The sequence below is a fragment of the Amborella trichopoda genome, chromosome 13 (genome assembly GCF_054954075.1).
Source record: "Amborella trichopoda isolate Santa Cruz 75 chromosome 13, AtrichopodaSantaCruz75HAP2 v2.0, whole genome shotgun sequence".
Lineage (NCBI taxonomy): Eukaryota > Viridiplantae > Streptophyta > Magnoliopsida > Amborellales > Amborellaceae > Amborella > Amborella trichopoda.
In genome coordinates this window covers 9,710,430-9,725,708 of record NC_142348.1, presented here as the reverse complement: position 1 = coordinate 9,725,708, position 15,279 = coordinate 9,710,430, and the positions used below count along the sequence as shown (strand labels likewise).

Sequence of the window (15,279 nt, the reverse complement as noted above, 5' to 3'; positions counted from 1 at the left end):
ATTTATTATGAAAATAACTCTAAATTTTCCTTCTTACACCTATATCTAGTTTTTCAACTTAGTAACATCTTTTAAAAAAGTAAAGATGGAAGTGCTTATTTTTTATTTTATGTTTTTTCAAAAATCGAAATTTAAGAATTTTTTAATTTATATTTTTTTCTATTTTTCAAAAACCATAAATTCTCGCTAAACCCTCCACGCGGTGCAATTTTTAGCCGAAACTTCCGAGTAGTTCAAAATGCCAGTCTGAATTTTGGGTTAGCAAGGAAATTAGTTACGGACAAAGGCCATCCCTCATGTTTGAAGCTCTTACACAAATTTTGAAAGACCACAATAACAGTGGAGTTTTTGCATTGGTTGCAGAGGATGGGCCATGGATGAAGAGGTATAGAGAACTGAGGCCAAGTATGTTGGTTTTGGGGCCTTAAGAGAGGCTTGCGGTTTTTACAATGCATTGGATGTTTTTGTGATGATTAAGGCTCGGGGTTTGGACCATACTTTGCTTGCGGCCATGGCTTCTGGTAAGCCGGTTATGGCGACTGGTTTTGCTAGAATTACAGGTTCAGTGATTGATAGTGAGGAGGTTGGGTAAACTTTTTCACCTACTGTTCACTCTATGAGAGTTTCTCTCTCTAGAGTTTTAGCAGCGGGGGAAAGGGGTCTTGGAGAAGAAGGGGAGAAGACTAGAGAGTGAACGGCGAAGCTCTTCACTTGTGCAAAAATGGATACGGCAAAAACTGCGGTTTTTTAAAAACCAAAAAAAATAAAAATTTGGATTTTCAAAATCCGAAATTTTAAATTTTGGTTTTGGAAAAATCGAAAACCGACAGCTTTTATTTTTAAAAGAAGTGTTTTGAAAAAATAGATATTAATAAGAAAAAATATCTCCGTACCTTCTATTTTTTAAGTTTCATTTATCCGTAAACCCAATATTTCAAAACCTATCTAACGTAAAAATTCTATTTACTATTTATTATGTCTTCAAACCTCTAGATCAACTTTATCTTATTTTTTAGCCCAAACAATTTTATAAAAACATCTTTTTTAAACCCCTCTCTCTACTTTTTCTCTTTCCCTCGCCATTATCTCAAACCTGTGACTCTCTATTCCCGCAACTCTCTCTCCCTCCCCCATGTCTTCTCCCTGTTCCCCAACTTTTTCTCTCCCCCTCAAAGAAGCACTTGAATATAGAGGAAATAGAGAAAACTAGCTTTTTAAGAGAGATCTTTTTCAAATTTGTTTGGGTTAAAAAGTTGAAGTAAAAATGAGTAAAGGAGTTAGCAGATATAAAAAATAAAATCTCTATGTTGTAGGATAAGTTTGGGTCCACAGATAAATGAAATTTAAAAATTGGGTCTACAGAGATATTTTTCCAATTAACAATAGAAATTTAGAGATATTTTCATAATAACGGTAAATATAACGTATATATACATAATTTGCATTTCTTTGTAATGTTAAAATCTTTCATTTAATTTTTTTATGTACTTGTTTTCTACCTATTACAATAAGGACATGGTTTCTATGCGGCCATCATACATATTGTAAATATGCGGGCTTAGCAATAAATATATTTTGATCCTAATTTTTTGAGAATATATAATCTTTAACATGGAGATCATGAATACGAACAAAATAAAATTTGAAACTAGAAATAATAGTTATATTAAGAAAACATTTGAACACTTAGTTACACTTGTTTTTAGATGGACCACCTATTTGCATCCATCTTTAAGATGGCTGTATTATACCTTTATACCCCGCATATTGTAGAAATGCGGGGTATTTTTTCCTTACAATAATACCATGTAATTTTTAAGAATTACCAAATTGCCCACTTTCAGATGTTTGAAAAATTGCATTTTAGCATCTCCTCAATATCTTTGGATTTTGAAAATCTAAGTAATTTGAAAATTGAATTTTTTGAATTTTAAAAATTCAAGAAATGCATTTAAGGTCCAAACAATTTTTTATTCTATAAATCTTAAATTTGTTTGAAATTTAAATTTTCATATTTTTAAAATGCAAAAATTACATTTTAATGTTCCTGAACATTTTCAAATTTCAAATCTTAGCAACTACAAAAGAATATAAGAATTAATAGATGATTATTTCTAAGAGAAAAAATTTAAGATTTTGAGTTTTGCTACACTCCGATCTAGCTCTTCAAACACTAGATAGTCTCCATTCAATCTTGAGGCATAAGTTTCTTTAATAAATATAGAGCTTATTTTGATTTTTTTTTTTTTGTTGAGATTATTCTATTGGTTGTTAAATATCCCCACCATTTGAGGTCTAAAAAATATCCCTAAAATGTATTTTACCCGAGGGAATAAAGAGATAGTATACTCCCGATGGAGCAAGGAATCTTTTAGTAAAATTAATGACAGTGTCAAAAAGGGATATCGCGTTTATCATAGTGTCAAATCTACAATTTCCAAATAAAATAGACAGTGTAGAAACATTTGTAATCTTATATAAACTATTTCTATTAAATGACTTTTGTTATGGTACTCCTAAATTTGGAGTATTTCATTAATATACTCAATACAAAATGAAACTCATAGTGAAGGTGGCAATGGTCCTAAGTATAGACTCGAGATCCGATGGGTCGGGTCCGGGGTCCAAAACCTAGACCCGAATACATTCGGGTCTGGGTTTGGTCCGGGTCCGGGTCCAACGACCCATTGCCACCCCTAAACAAAGGGCATACCTGGCATCATTAAAACATCTAGGGTAACACGCTTCTGCACTTGGAGGATTGCACGCTCTCCTGCACTAATCTAATCTAATCTAATAGTAGAGGATTCTTAACTCCAATCTAATAGTAGAGTAGAGGATTCTTAACTCCAATCTAATAATAGAGTAGAGGATTCTACACTCCATATGGTGCCTGACAATAGCTATACGGGTGATGGCATAACATTCTCCTCTATCTAGGGTTATACCTCAATGCTGGCACCGCAAGCTCCCCTAACCAATTGCAAGCAATGAAGCTATAGCGCCGCACCTATCATCATCATCATAGCTTTTTTTTCATTTATTTGAGGTTAGCTATATGAGTGATAGTTTAACATTCTCCTCTATCGAAGGTCATACCTTCAATGGAGTCATAAGTCATCATATATTTTCTCACTACTTTCATGTTCTTTTGAGCCTATCTTTCCCGGTTTAACCTTCCACTTGAACCAACTTACACTTCAAGTATTGTACTAAGTTAGGCCCAATTCCTTTTTTAACCTTCCACTTGAAGGTGTTGTACTAAATTAAGCCCAATTTCTTTTTTAACCTTCCACTTGAACCAACTTACTTCTCAAGAGTTGTACTAAGTTTGCATTGCACATGCCACCCACCTATTTTATCTCATCTTATCACCTATTGGAGCTATATGTAAATTCTCTCAAATGTATTCATTTAGAATCATATTCCTTGTTATCTTATCACTCATCCATCTCAATATCTTCATCTTAACAACACTCATCCTTATACTATTTCAAAAGTCAGCATTAACTATTCTATACTATTTTAACAGTCAGCTACAACAAACTGAGCCTATACATATATTATGGTAGTATGGTAAGCCCTTATGTAACGGGGCACTACAAGCGAAACTACAGAGCCAGCAAAAAGGAGCTACTCGTCCCACAACAGCTAGTTCAATCTCAATCTACAACGGAAATTTAAGAATTTTATTCACAGAACCTCGGAGGGGCAAAGAAACATTAATGCTTTTAAACTACAAATAAAATCGTTTTCAAACTACAAATAAAATGCTACTAGTTTCTTTTAAAAATACCTATACTTAAAAATATATATATATTACAAAACAAATAAATATCAACAAATATTGAGTACATTAAATAAATACTCCATGAGTACCCTAACAAAATCTTAAATAATAAAAAAATATAAAAAAAGATCCACAATAATCCGCAAGGGCTCCATTCCTTGGTTAATCCAAGCAAGTAAACCAAAAATATATACTCCTCAACGTACTTCTGTAGGATTACTATATGAATTGAATCACAAGAACAAACTTTATGAGTAATACATCAAAAAATCAGGGCTTTTCACCTCATGCACATCCTTTCATTCAATAAATCATTCTCAGGCAGGGAGACTGTCTCCACACAATCCACAATAATCTTACTTACCACTATTACATACAACAGCACCACGTTAGCCATGGGACTCGAAAGTCGGAACAACCGCATGTGCCAAAAAAATGGGTGACGCTCCAAAACAAGAGAGAAAGAGAGAGAGAGTATTTTGTCAGCTTAGTTAAGCAACTTTGACTCCACTTGGTCGTTTCCCTTCCATCGCATCCTTTTTGTTTCGACAATCTGCACAAAGGAATGGGCCTTGCCATGGTTTTGAGCTGATGGAGAAGAATGAACCTGCATGCACCGAGATTCCCTCACTCGGTGCCAGGTCTACTTGGCAAACAGCACACGTAAATAGCCCAGAAGGTGTTTGTCCCGACGTGTCATTCCCTAACCTGTAATCCCCATTGGAATGCAATTACTATTGATTTATAGAGAGAGAGAGCAACAACAATCATAAAATTATGCAATTCACTAGATGTTTAGGATAGCTGGTATGCCGCAAGTTAAATTACTGGACACTAATTTCCCCGTTAGTAATTTAACTAATTTCCCCGTTTAGCAATTCAAATATTGGTCATGCAATACATCTCATATAAAAGAAAGCAAACGTGAAATGCATGCATCTACATACAGAAGAAAGGGGGAATACCAATGGTCAAACCCTCTTAACAGAAAATAAGTAAAGGGTGAGAGAGTAAGCAATCGAGAACGGATGCTAGATGATACTGGAACAAGCTGGTATTTAGTGACAAATCAAAGTCCATACTGACGATATTTCAATCACATAAGGTTAGGTTGGAAAGCCTCCAACAGCATTTCACAGGGTCCTTAGTTACAAATGAGAGTAAATATTTTTATCCAGCATACAGAAATATTTTTTATTCTCTGCTGAACTTATTAGCAAAGTAATCATCCATCAATGAAAGACACAGAAAAAAGGGGGCAAAAAAAGCCCAACAAAAAAGTAACTTCACCATTGCCAAACTACAATGACAAAGATATAGACAAACCTTCCATATAAAAGAGAATTTAATAATTAAACGCATCCCAAGCTCAACAAGAACGATCGGGAGCATCAATGTTTCCTACTCCAAAGAATCAAGGCACACAACTCGACATCTCATCTAAAATTTTAAAGTTATGGAAACCTGATGAGTTCAAAATTGATCGGCATATTGGCTTGGTCTCCCAAGATCGGCAAAAGGAAAGATTCCTAGCACAGGAGCATGTGGACTTTTATTGTTCAACCTAATCTCTCGAAGGAAGTACCTCTAGCACATGGATTCACTTCAGTATTTCATTTTTAAGCACCAAAGTGAAATGTCACCACATAGAGCAAGAACTTGGGAACCAAATAAAAATCAAAAGCATTGAAGGTAAATGTTTTCCACATATAAATCGACGCATAATGGAAAAATATTAAGAAACTTACGAAGAGAAGCATACAAAAGAGGGGAGCACAAAACAGTCTTATAGGACCTTAATGCTGGCATTTGGGAAAGTTAGACACTGACCTTTCGGCAAGCATTGCTGAGCCCTCTTCAAATAGTTCTTCCACTATACCAACTGCAGACAGTTTCTTGGTCAGTTTATTCACGGAATCACGAGACCTTTTCCTGAAAATGAACGATCTAAGCTTGTTCTGCTTTTTGGGAGGGGGAGCCACAGGAACAGAATAGTCAGGTGGAATAATGTCGACAACGACGCAGGTTGTGTCATCTTTCAGGCCCCTTGACCTCAATGCTTCCTAATGCAATGATAAAGATAACATGAGCAAAGGGATGGTATTATTATTCTTTTTTGTTATTAAATGTGCAGGTATTGATCATAATTACTCAAGCCACACCAAGTCTAAGATGGTGTAAAGCGTTTGATTTGCAAAAAGTTATGTCAGAAGGATGCAGATATGCATGTCTCGACACAGCTCCTCATAAAGATGTCAGACAAGACATGTCTGTGCAACACCCACATGTGTGTTAGTGTATGTACATCTATTTTAGTAAAATTAACCTAAAAATTAAGACACATGCCCAAACCATAGACATGTCTGTCCAGTATTGTGGACACGTGCATCCAAAGTTCTCAACAAGTGCGTCTATGTGATGGATGTGTCCAAATGTTGGACACAAGTCCATAGATGTCAACACGTCCCTTTCATTTGGATATGGTAAATGACGTTTGATACGCCGAGGCCATGTGTCTACTCTGAACATTTTTAAAAGACACTGCACTACAGACACACCTGAACCATGTATGTGTAGTGTATGGAAACTGATACAGGCACCATTTCTAGTATGTGTCTAGGTGTATGGTAGGATGAGACAAAAAGCCAGCACAGACCAACAAATCCCTAAAAGTATTTTTCAATGGAAGTTATACAATATATATTGATTATTAAAAATAAAAAATATGAAATGAGAATGATTCTGTTGCAAGAAACTTTAAAAGTTAATTCATATTTATTTTCTACGTTGCAAAAATAATATTTATTTTGACACATTAATAATATGATATTGCATTATTGGTCCATTGTCACATTTAGAGTTCTAGAACATCATGCTCTCCTTAATATGTTGTGAGTTCAAATCACACAACCCACATTGGCTTTAAAGAACAAGTATGGCTATGAATTTTGTCAATATAAGTAAATTGTACAAAATTACAATAGAAGCTAAAAATATGAAGTAAGAATGATTATGTTGCGAGGAAATTGAAAAGTTATATGTATTTTTTTTTAAATTTTCGTCAATATAAAATAACACAATTTTCCAACATCATACACATGAAGAAGAAGAACAGTTGTAGGCTGCTTGGCACTCCACATTAGGTTATGGGTCCAAAGCCCACAACCATCATCATCATCATTAGAGCCTTGTCCCAACTATTTGGGGTCAGCTACACAATCTTGTTCCGGCATTCTACTCTCTCAAGGGCCATACCCTCAGTAGGACCAAAAGCGCTTATAGGGAACACCTGCAACCAACATCACTTTTTTATACAATAGACAATGTGTGTCTGATTGGCAGACACTTCTGACATGGAGCATCAACGTGTTGTCTCAAAAAGTGTCGACATGTGTAACACCCAAATAAAAGGATGTCAAGGTAACACTGGTCTCATGGTGATTCTAATGTTTTAGACAAAACTGAAACACGCCTGATAGACGTGCATTCATAACATAGACAAAACGACACCATTCCTTGGTAAGTGTGCTTCATGTATCAAACAAAGAAGGTTCTTAATAATTGTAGAGCAACAAATACAAAGGTGTGGCATCACTTATTAAACTCACCTTAACCACTTGCCTAGCAGCAAGCTCCGCAGGCAATCCACGGCAAGACTTTGCAGCCATGTCAGAGGATAAAGCATCCCATATACCATCAGAAGCAATTATCAGCCTTCCTCCAGCGTTTGATAGCTGATGCGTCAATGATACATATTAGAACCAAATGCAAAAACTCTCAAGGACTCTACACTCTGAGCCTAGTGGCATGGAGCTCTTCATCTTGACACAAGTTATATTCTTGAAACTCAAAATTGCCAACCCAAACCAGATTCCCTCGATATAAGAGATGGATCAGCCTACCATACATAATGATGGATATATAGAAAAAAACAAAACAAAATATAATATAAAATGAACAATCATTCAATATGATTATTATTTTCTTTGGAAGACAACAAGCATCGAAGATGTTTGATGACAAAAATATTAGAGCAAATAATCAAACTAGAATTAATTTCACAAAGCCTCCTGGCAACCAAAGTATAATACTGGTTCGTTCAAGTTTCAATACCTTTACTTGCTTGACATAAGGTATTGGAACAATGAATTCCCCAACGTCCATGTCTCCAATTGATCTTGAGAGACATAAACCTCCAGGCCAGCAGCGGAGAGGACCAACCTGTGAAGGAAACAAGACGTTGAAGAACCTCCTAGACCAAACATTATGTAGTAGGTGATAAAAAAGTGTTTGTCAATAATTTAAAGTTCCAAATAGCAACAACCCAAAAGATTCAATGGTTTTCTCACCTCAGCCCCACCAACAATGCTAAGTCTTCCTACTTCACCTCCACTGGCAGTCACACGCTCTCTCCTGAAGCCATTCAACATTGACAATGGGTAACTTGAAGTTTTCTTTAGAAAGCAATTTTTAGTTTTCAACAAATAAACAGAACTATGGACAAACCCAATAATATTTAAGTCAAATCCCAAAAAGGAACATACTCTTCAGCATTTTCTTCAAGCCTGTGATCAACTGTCAAAAGCGAAATGACACCACCCTGCGAATCTAAAATGCAGCGCGAGTCTCCAACAGATGCAACGGTCACAGTCCATCCATCGATTATCACAAATGTAACAGTGGTTCCAGAAGTTTCTCCTGGAAGAATTTTATATTTCCATAGTGAGCTTTTTGATATGATTATAAGCAGCCTATATTCAGATAGAATTGATAAAGACATGGTTAGACAAATGCAATTTCTATACATATTGAAAGTCCAGGCCAAGCAGAAAGCTACAAATAGGAACCAAAGTATAGCAGCTAAATGATTAGTTTCCTTCCATTTCTCTAATAAAGATGAGGCCAAATGACAGGAACATAAAAATTGTTTCTCCTACCTTTACTCTGGAATTCTTTGTCAGCCTTCACAAATCCTGCAACTAATGCCCGGGGTAAAGCTTGAAGCCACTCTTCTCTTCCAAGACCCCGAGGAATCGCGCTAACAACATGTTCAAGCAAGTGTTCCCTGGTATATATTGCTGCAGCATTCCCGTTGTGCCCATCAAAGATCTGTAAATTAGTTCATCGTGGAATGAACCTCTGACTAACCAAATTTGACCAAAAGCAACCAATTCTTGAAGAATTTCATATAGGTATTGAGTGAAATCCCAATCAATTATGTGAAAGACCGTATAATGGTAAAGCCCAGTTGCAATTTCTTGGGAAATAAGGCTGAGTAAAACCCCTATGGCCTAAATTATACTAGAAAAGCCAGACGAGATTCATAAGAACTTTGGGGGAAAAACTCCATGGAGAGATTCCACAACTGAAACGACAAATTATGAAGAAGAAAACTTTATTAACAATGAGAGAAATGGAGACACATTCCATTAGTTGTGGTGCATTGGCAAAGAAATCCAATTTCTTAATATGCAAATCAAATGTTAAAACCAGTGATTCCAAGATTTGGTGGGAGTTCGGACGGTTCAACTCTATGAATTAAACTCTCAAGAACCACAGAATTTTTCAAATGTGAAGAAACTCTGACCCCACCAAAGTGAAATATAAGGGTTCTATAAAGTCATAACACAGGGATCAGGAGCTGTAGATGTCCAAAATGAAGAAAGGGGAAATGTAAAAAGAAAGAGAGTAACAAGACCCCACATTCAACAGCTGAAACAAAGACCTCATTGATGTCAAGCATCGAAAACCCACATAAAACATAACAAATAAAAACCAGAGAAAATATCATCCACGAGCATGCCAGCAAGATAGTATATTTGGAATTTTGGATGGAAGGTTTGCTTGATCTAGGGCGCCAAATTAATTTATTACAACACCAACAGTGAGAATTTACACAAACAAGAGACTGGAAAGAAAAATATAAAAAAAATGAAAGGAGAGAGTGACATACTGCAAAGACCGAATATGTGGAGTTGGAGCTCCCAGGTATTCTTTGGCAATCAGTCTTAATCAAATAAAAATCTTCCCCCTTCTTAGCCTGAGCAGCATAACCATACTTAATACAAGGCTTCTCAATCTTCTCATTTCTCAGCTCTCTACTGATCAAGGCAGCAAGGGGGACCAGATGATGCCTCTTCCCTCCCTCTGAACCCAAACCACTATCGTCCTTCATGTTTACCACTTCAGTGACGTTCATGCCTTGGACCTCAGAACTGTCATGCTCTGGTTCTTAAACCCTAGACCGCTCTTGAAATGAACACGTATGCCCCCCTATCAAGTAAGATAATGCGTAACTGGCGCAAATAATTTCATGTCCTTCACCTGCAAAGCCAGCGAAACCCCACAAAATTCAAAGGGAAAGAGATTCAAATAAAAACCCCACCTTTCTAAACCATGGGATGGATTAACATGAAAAATACTAATGAATCATAGTTGCTAAAAATTTGCAAGAGCGATTGACAATTTTCTAGATGTTCTTGTGCAAATAAACACATTTTATTACATAAATTTGCAAATACTATCCTCCAAAATCTCGAAGTTTAGATATTTCTGCAATTATTTTCGTTTCTAAAAATCTAAACTTAAAGAAGCAAATATTTCACTATATTCCAAGATATTTGATGGAAAAAAAATCAACTTGAAAATTGAACTCAAAACCAGAGTCCTGTCTTTCCCATAACCAGTGCACATTCTTTTCTCATCAAAATTACAAACCCTAGCACACAATTTCACGGCCCCAAAAACATAATCCTAACAGAGATTCACAAAGAGTCCAAAACCCAATCAAGATACCATTACACGCTCAGAGGTGAAATAAATGCCGTAAATTACACAAAAAAAAGAATCGCAAGAAACAAAAGAAGTAGCTCTAATTCAAATCAACATACACAAAGAGAAAGCTAGAGAAACACTCACCATTTGTTCAAACTCAGAAACCAGTACTCGTAACTTCTAATATGAAACCCTAGAAAGTTCGGAAAAATGGATAGGATCAGGAGACATGAACAAGCGATAATAATAAGCAAAAGTCTACAAAGAGATTGCTTAATAGCGGCAATGCAAGGAAAGCAGCAATGTCGACAGAGAAACGCGGAAAGATGAGCAGATACGAACTGTATACCGAACAAAAATAAGGGAAAAATCTTTCAAACAAAGGAGAGGTCACTGAATAACCCAATCTTTCACTGAAATGACGAAAGCACCCTTAAGTATTAAATAATATCAGAAATAACCCCACCAATATTTTAAAAATGACAATCACCCCCCTGCCAGCGAAGTGGGTGCAGTGCAAACTTAAATGGACGGTACAAATAGAAAGACCGATTGAGAAGAAATCTCCACTGCCCACCTAAATATCATTCTTTTTGGTTTACTATTGGATAAAATATAGAGTTTGGTAGTCTTAGAGTATTTAAAATTTGGCAAGCGACCTTTCCAACATGTTCATTATGATACAATATGATAGTTGCACATGCATAGTGCAAAATGCACAGCTAAATAATCATGGATGTTTCAAATACAAGAAGCAAAAACAAAAATATTAAATAATAAGAAGAAATGAAGAAGATATCAAAAATATATCATCATTGTCAAAAATTATTCCCAACTAATTAAAGTTGGCTATACGAATCCTAATATGTTGTACTACTCTATTGAAAATCATACCATGAATCCCAATATTGATACTAGAAGGTCACAAATAGGTTGTGTGTCAAAGTTTGTAAATAACTTTTTTTATTTTTTAAGCAAAAGCACAATCAATAGTGTACTTCCAACCATCGGTTGTCCTAAATGATTTTGGCCATCTCAAATGTGGATAGACGTGGATGATCTCAAATGTGAATAGACGTTGATGTGGTGAAATGTATTACTTATATTTTGACTACATTGTCCTATTAGCTCATGGCTATAGCGTCGAAGCTTGCAAGTCCGAGACCTCATGGAACACTAGCTGTAATAATTTTACTTACCCAAACAAATATTTCTCATACTATTCCGGGCCGACAAATTATTTTATTGTAGCTTTAAAAATGAGATAAATCCATTTAAAACCTAAAAGAAATATACATCCATTTCAATCTCAATCTCAGGCATTTAGCGTAAAAAAGTTTATCAAAAAACACACAAAAGAATTTCATTCATATCAATCTAATTATCGGGCATTTACCATAAAAAATAAAAAATCTAATGATACACCTAATTGAGTCTCTAATTTTCAATATTCCCAATTTCTCCATCGGACGCCAAAAATTCTTGCTAGCCAAAATTCATTCAGTCTAAAAATTATTCCCATAATAAACATCATTTCTCTTCAAAATTCCATCCACAAAGCTATTCTGAGAATGGGCGTGGATCCCATTAGACTCTTACGATTTCTAAAAGGACCAAAGAGAATGTGAAATGATCATTTACCACAGGACGGGGTTTCTATGAGTCGGCCGACTCATATGCACACATGTGCCCCTTGCTAAAATTCATTTTAGATAAAAAAAAAAAAATTGTAATCGTGTTTTTAGATTCATCATCTAGGCCAAGATGATCATAAATATGAAAATAAAAATATAATTTAAAATTAAAAATATAAATTTTTATTTTTTTTATTCTTCAACCTCAACGGCCCGGATCTATTTGTCCACCAAGATCAACGGCCATTACACTCCGGACATTGCTCTACGGTTTTTGGGGGCAAAGCGACCTTTATGATCGACCTCCTTTCCTTCTTCGTACAGGCCCATAAGCACAGTCATGTCATACCGGTAATTCCACCTATTGTTAGGTTAATCCACCTGAATAGTTGGTGGCTATATTGGCAATTTTCTCCATCCCTCAATCTCACGTTTATTCAAAGCATAATTTTCAAGATGGGCATGGATAATCGAGCCACGATCGGCCAAAGGAAATTTGTGCTTCATTGAAAACGGGTCAAAATAAATGTTATGGTAGCTTTTAGACTATAAGGTTGTTTATAAAGTTGTTTAAACTTGAGTTTAAAATAAAGTTTATCATTTTCATATTATATTTTTATATTATATTTATAAATCCAAATATATATATATATATATATATATATATATATATATATATATATATATATATATATATATATAATAATGATCTGTTCATGTGTATAAGACCTCAAAGGATCACTATTAAATTTACATATCTCTAAAAAAGTTATCACATTGACGTGAAACTTAACTTTTTAAAAGATATATGTAAAATTTAATGACGATACTTTGAAATCCTATACGTGTACGAGGGTTTCACAAAGCCATTTCGCATATATATATATATATATATATATATATATTCACAATCATACCTGCCCTGCTTCAAATAAATTAAAAAAACAATATTAGTTCCGTTACCATTAGAGGGCTCGTAGCCTTGCAACTTTCATGAACATATTCCGTACCGTATGAGACCGTATATATTACATCAGCTATACTACACATACGTATTCCGTAGACTGTAAGTTCTTAACCGCATGCTTCTTCCCTGAAGATTCCCTGTACTAATCTGTACAGCAAGAAGACGACCCTTGTGAGGCCAGCATTTTATTGTTCCATGTTTAATCTATTTTAATTTCAAATGGACGGTTAAGATGGCGGGAGATTTGCCGTAGGGTATATCTGAACCGTCAATTGATACAAGGAATTTAAGTTTTTTACTTCATTCCACAATATATCACGAGTTTCTAACTTTCAGGCGTCTGATGGTTTTACTTGAAATCCCAAATATCTCTGCAAATTCTTAAAAAGCTTCTCTATGTATGTGACCACAAATAAGTTTTCAGAAAATTACAATGAAAACTGAGCTTTTAAATGCATTTTTTTAAGATAAATGGTGAAAATGGAGCTTTAATGTTCTTAAGATCTAAGAAGAGCTTTAATGTTCTTAAGTGCTTTAATGTTCTAACGATCCAAGGAGAGCTTTAATGTTCTTCAGATCTGAGAATACTTACCAGAATCGTAACGGAATTTGCAATGAATTTCAGAAGAACTTTGAATAACTGCTATATTCCATTATTAGTGAAAGCAACAAAAACTCATCTACTATTTATGTAGAATTTCTGAAGAAATTAATAGCAATTTCACTTCTCACTGTTTCTCCATATCTAGGTCAAACTAGCCGTACTCCTCTCTGAACCATCTCTGAGAAAAATTACTTCAGCTTTTCTAATGCCCAGAAGCTTCGCATTGCCTTTTAAAACTTGTCCTCGAAATTTCAGAGAAAAGACGCTTTACAATCATGATTTCTACTGCAAACTACCGTTAATTCACGCACATTTCACAAGGATTTTCTGATAGTTTCACAAATCAACATCAAAATTTGCAGAGATCTGCAAAACTAGCAGGTCAATTCGTTACTGTTTCAAAATTGCTCGCTAAGTAAAACACATTTCCACACAAAATTGAAGAGGATTGAAACGCAAAAATGCTTTTGCAGTGAATTCATACAAAGCATATAAATGAAAAATGTCTTTTATATGTGACGAAATGCATAAAAGGGCAAAGTATAATACCTTAAAAATACGGTCCCAAAGAGAGAGAGCGTGTTCCTCTGAATTATTTAATGCTTTGAGAGCTTTTCTCTGCAACTTCTCAGAGAGATTCCTTAGAGGGAAAAGATTTACAGCGATGCAGAAGAAAGACTGAAAAAGCTTCTGGTTATATAATTACTTGAGCCTATTAAATGCCATTACGTTTCTCAAAAATATCGTCTAAGCCCCGTGCTTTGGATTCCCAGATTCGAAGGCCAGATTCTGCGCACTGAAGAAGACGACTCAGAGATTCGTAAAAGAACTGTCATGTAATTTCCTTAAAATCAGGGGAATCAGGGGCTCTTTTGGTAACCATAGTTTGTTGATAACCGATTTTAGCGTGCCCGGAATTTATGCGGAATTAACGGTTGATTTTGGATGCCAACTGTCTTCATGACTTTCACAAGCCGAAAGGCAACGAAATTTCGGCGCCGCAATCTACTGGAACTTTTGGACTCTCCGTCAAGAATAACGCTGTAGTAACTGTTTCTTCCCAAAAAGACGGTTTTCAGTTTGGCAGAAGGAAATTTTTTGAATATTTCGGCTCGTTTCTGCTGATTTCAGCAGTTAAAGTAATCGTCCAGACCACCGGAATGCGGCACGTTTCAGTTGATTTCGGCCATGTTTCGGCTAGGGGCATTGTGTAATATCTTTATAAGACGAGGGCTTTTAGATGTTGGCTTGCTAATTATATGGAAGGACACCGGGAGTGGAGAAAAGCTGGAGCTTGCGGTTGGCGCGGGGCCCGTCTTCGCGTCGCTTTCGTGTAGAGCGGGGGCGATTTGGTGTGTGGAACCACAAGAGAAGAGTGGTTACATTGCATATTCTCCTCGCCGAACAAATTACATATATGCCCTACTCTATTTTTTATGACAGAAATACCCTCTCTCTCTCTATTTCTCTCATCCTGTATCCTCCCTTTCTTTTCTTTTTTTTTCTTTTT

General features: G+C 35.5%; 1 protein-coding gene across 4 annotated transcripts; it reads right to left on the bottom strand.

Annotated features, from left to right (window-relative positions):
• Window positions 1-4,067: 4,067 nt before the first annotated feature.
• LOC18432194 (putative protein phosphatase 2C 5) lies at window positions 4,068-14,435 on the bottom strand. 4 transcript variants are annotated; one of them, XM_088854845.1, is made up of 11 exons: window positions 14,319-14,435; window positions 13,162-13,312; window positions 10,709-10,757; window positions 9,744-10,114; window positions 8,728-8,899; window positions 8,335-8,488; window positions 8,140-8,203; window positions 7,904-8,011; window positions 7,399-7,524; window positions 5,621-5,853; window positions 4,068-4,498 (listed from the first exon to the last, which is right to left on the bottom strand). In XM_088854845.1, the coding sequence occupies exons 4-11, from the start codon at window positions 9,987-9,989 to the stop codon at window positions 4,282-4,284; spliced, it is 1,320 nt and encodes a 439-aa protein (XP_088710971.1). In that variant the 5' UTR covers window positions 9,990-10,114; window positions 10,709-10,757; window positions 13,162-13,312; window positions 14,319-14,435; the 3' UTR covers window positions 4,068-4,281. The 4 variants fall into 4 exon arrangements, with proteins under 4 accessions (XP_088710971.1, XP_088710972.1, XP_011622609.1 ...); XM_088854846.1 differs by having other exon boundaries at window positions 13,251-13,312; XM_011624307.3 differs by lacking the exon at window positions 13,162-13,312.
• Window positions 14,436-15,279: the final 844 nt, after the last annotated feature.

Bases quoted from the DNA above. Each gene is read 5' to 3' on its own strand.
- LOC18432194 (XM_088854845.1), bottom strand. From the start codon at position 9,989: ATGAACGTCACTGAAGTGGTAAACATGAAGGACGATAGTGGTTTGGGT. The intron at 8,204-8,334 runs GTATGTTCCTTT...GAATGGCTTCAG, and splicing joins CTTGAAGAAAATGCTGAAGA to GAGAGAGCGTGTGACTGCCA. The intron at 5,854-7,398 runs GTGAGTTTAATA...TCATTGCATTAG, and splicing joins CTGCTAGGCAAGTGGTTAAG to GAAGCATTGAGGTCAAGGGG.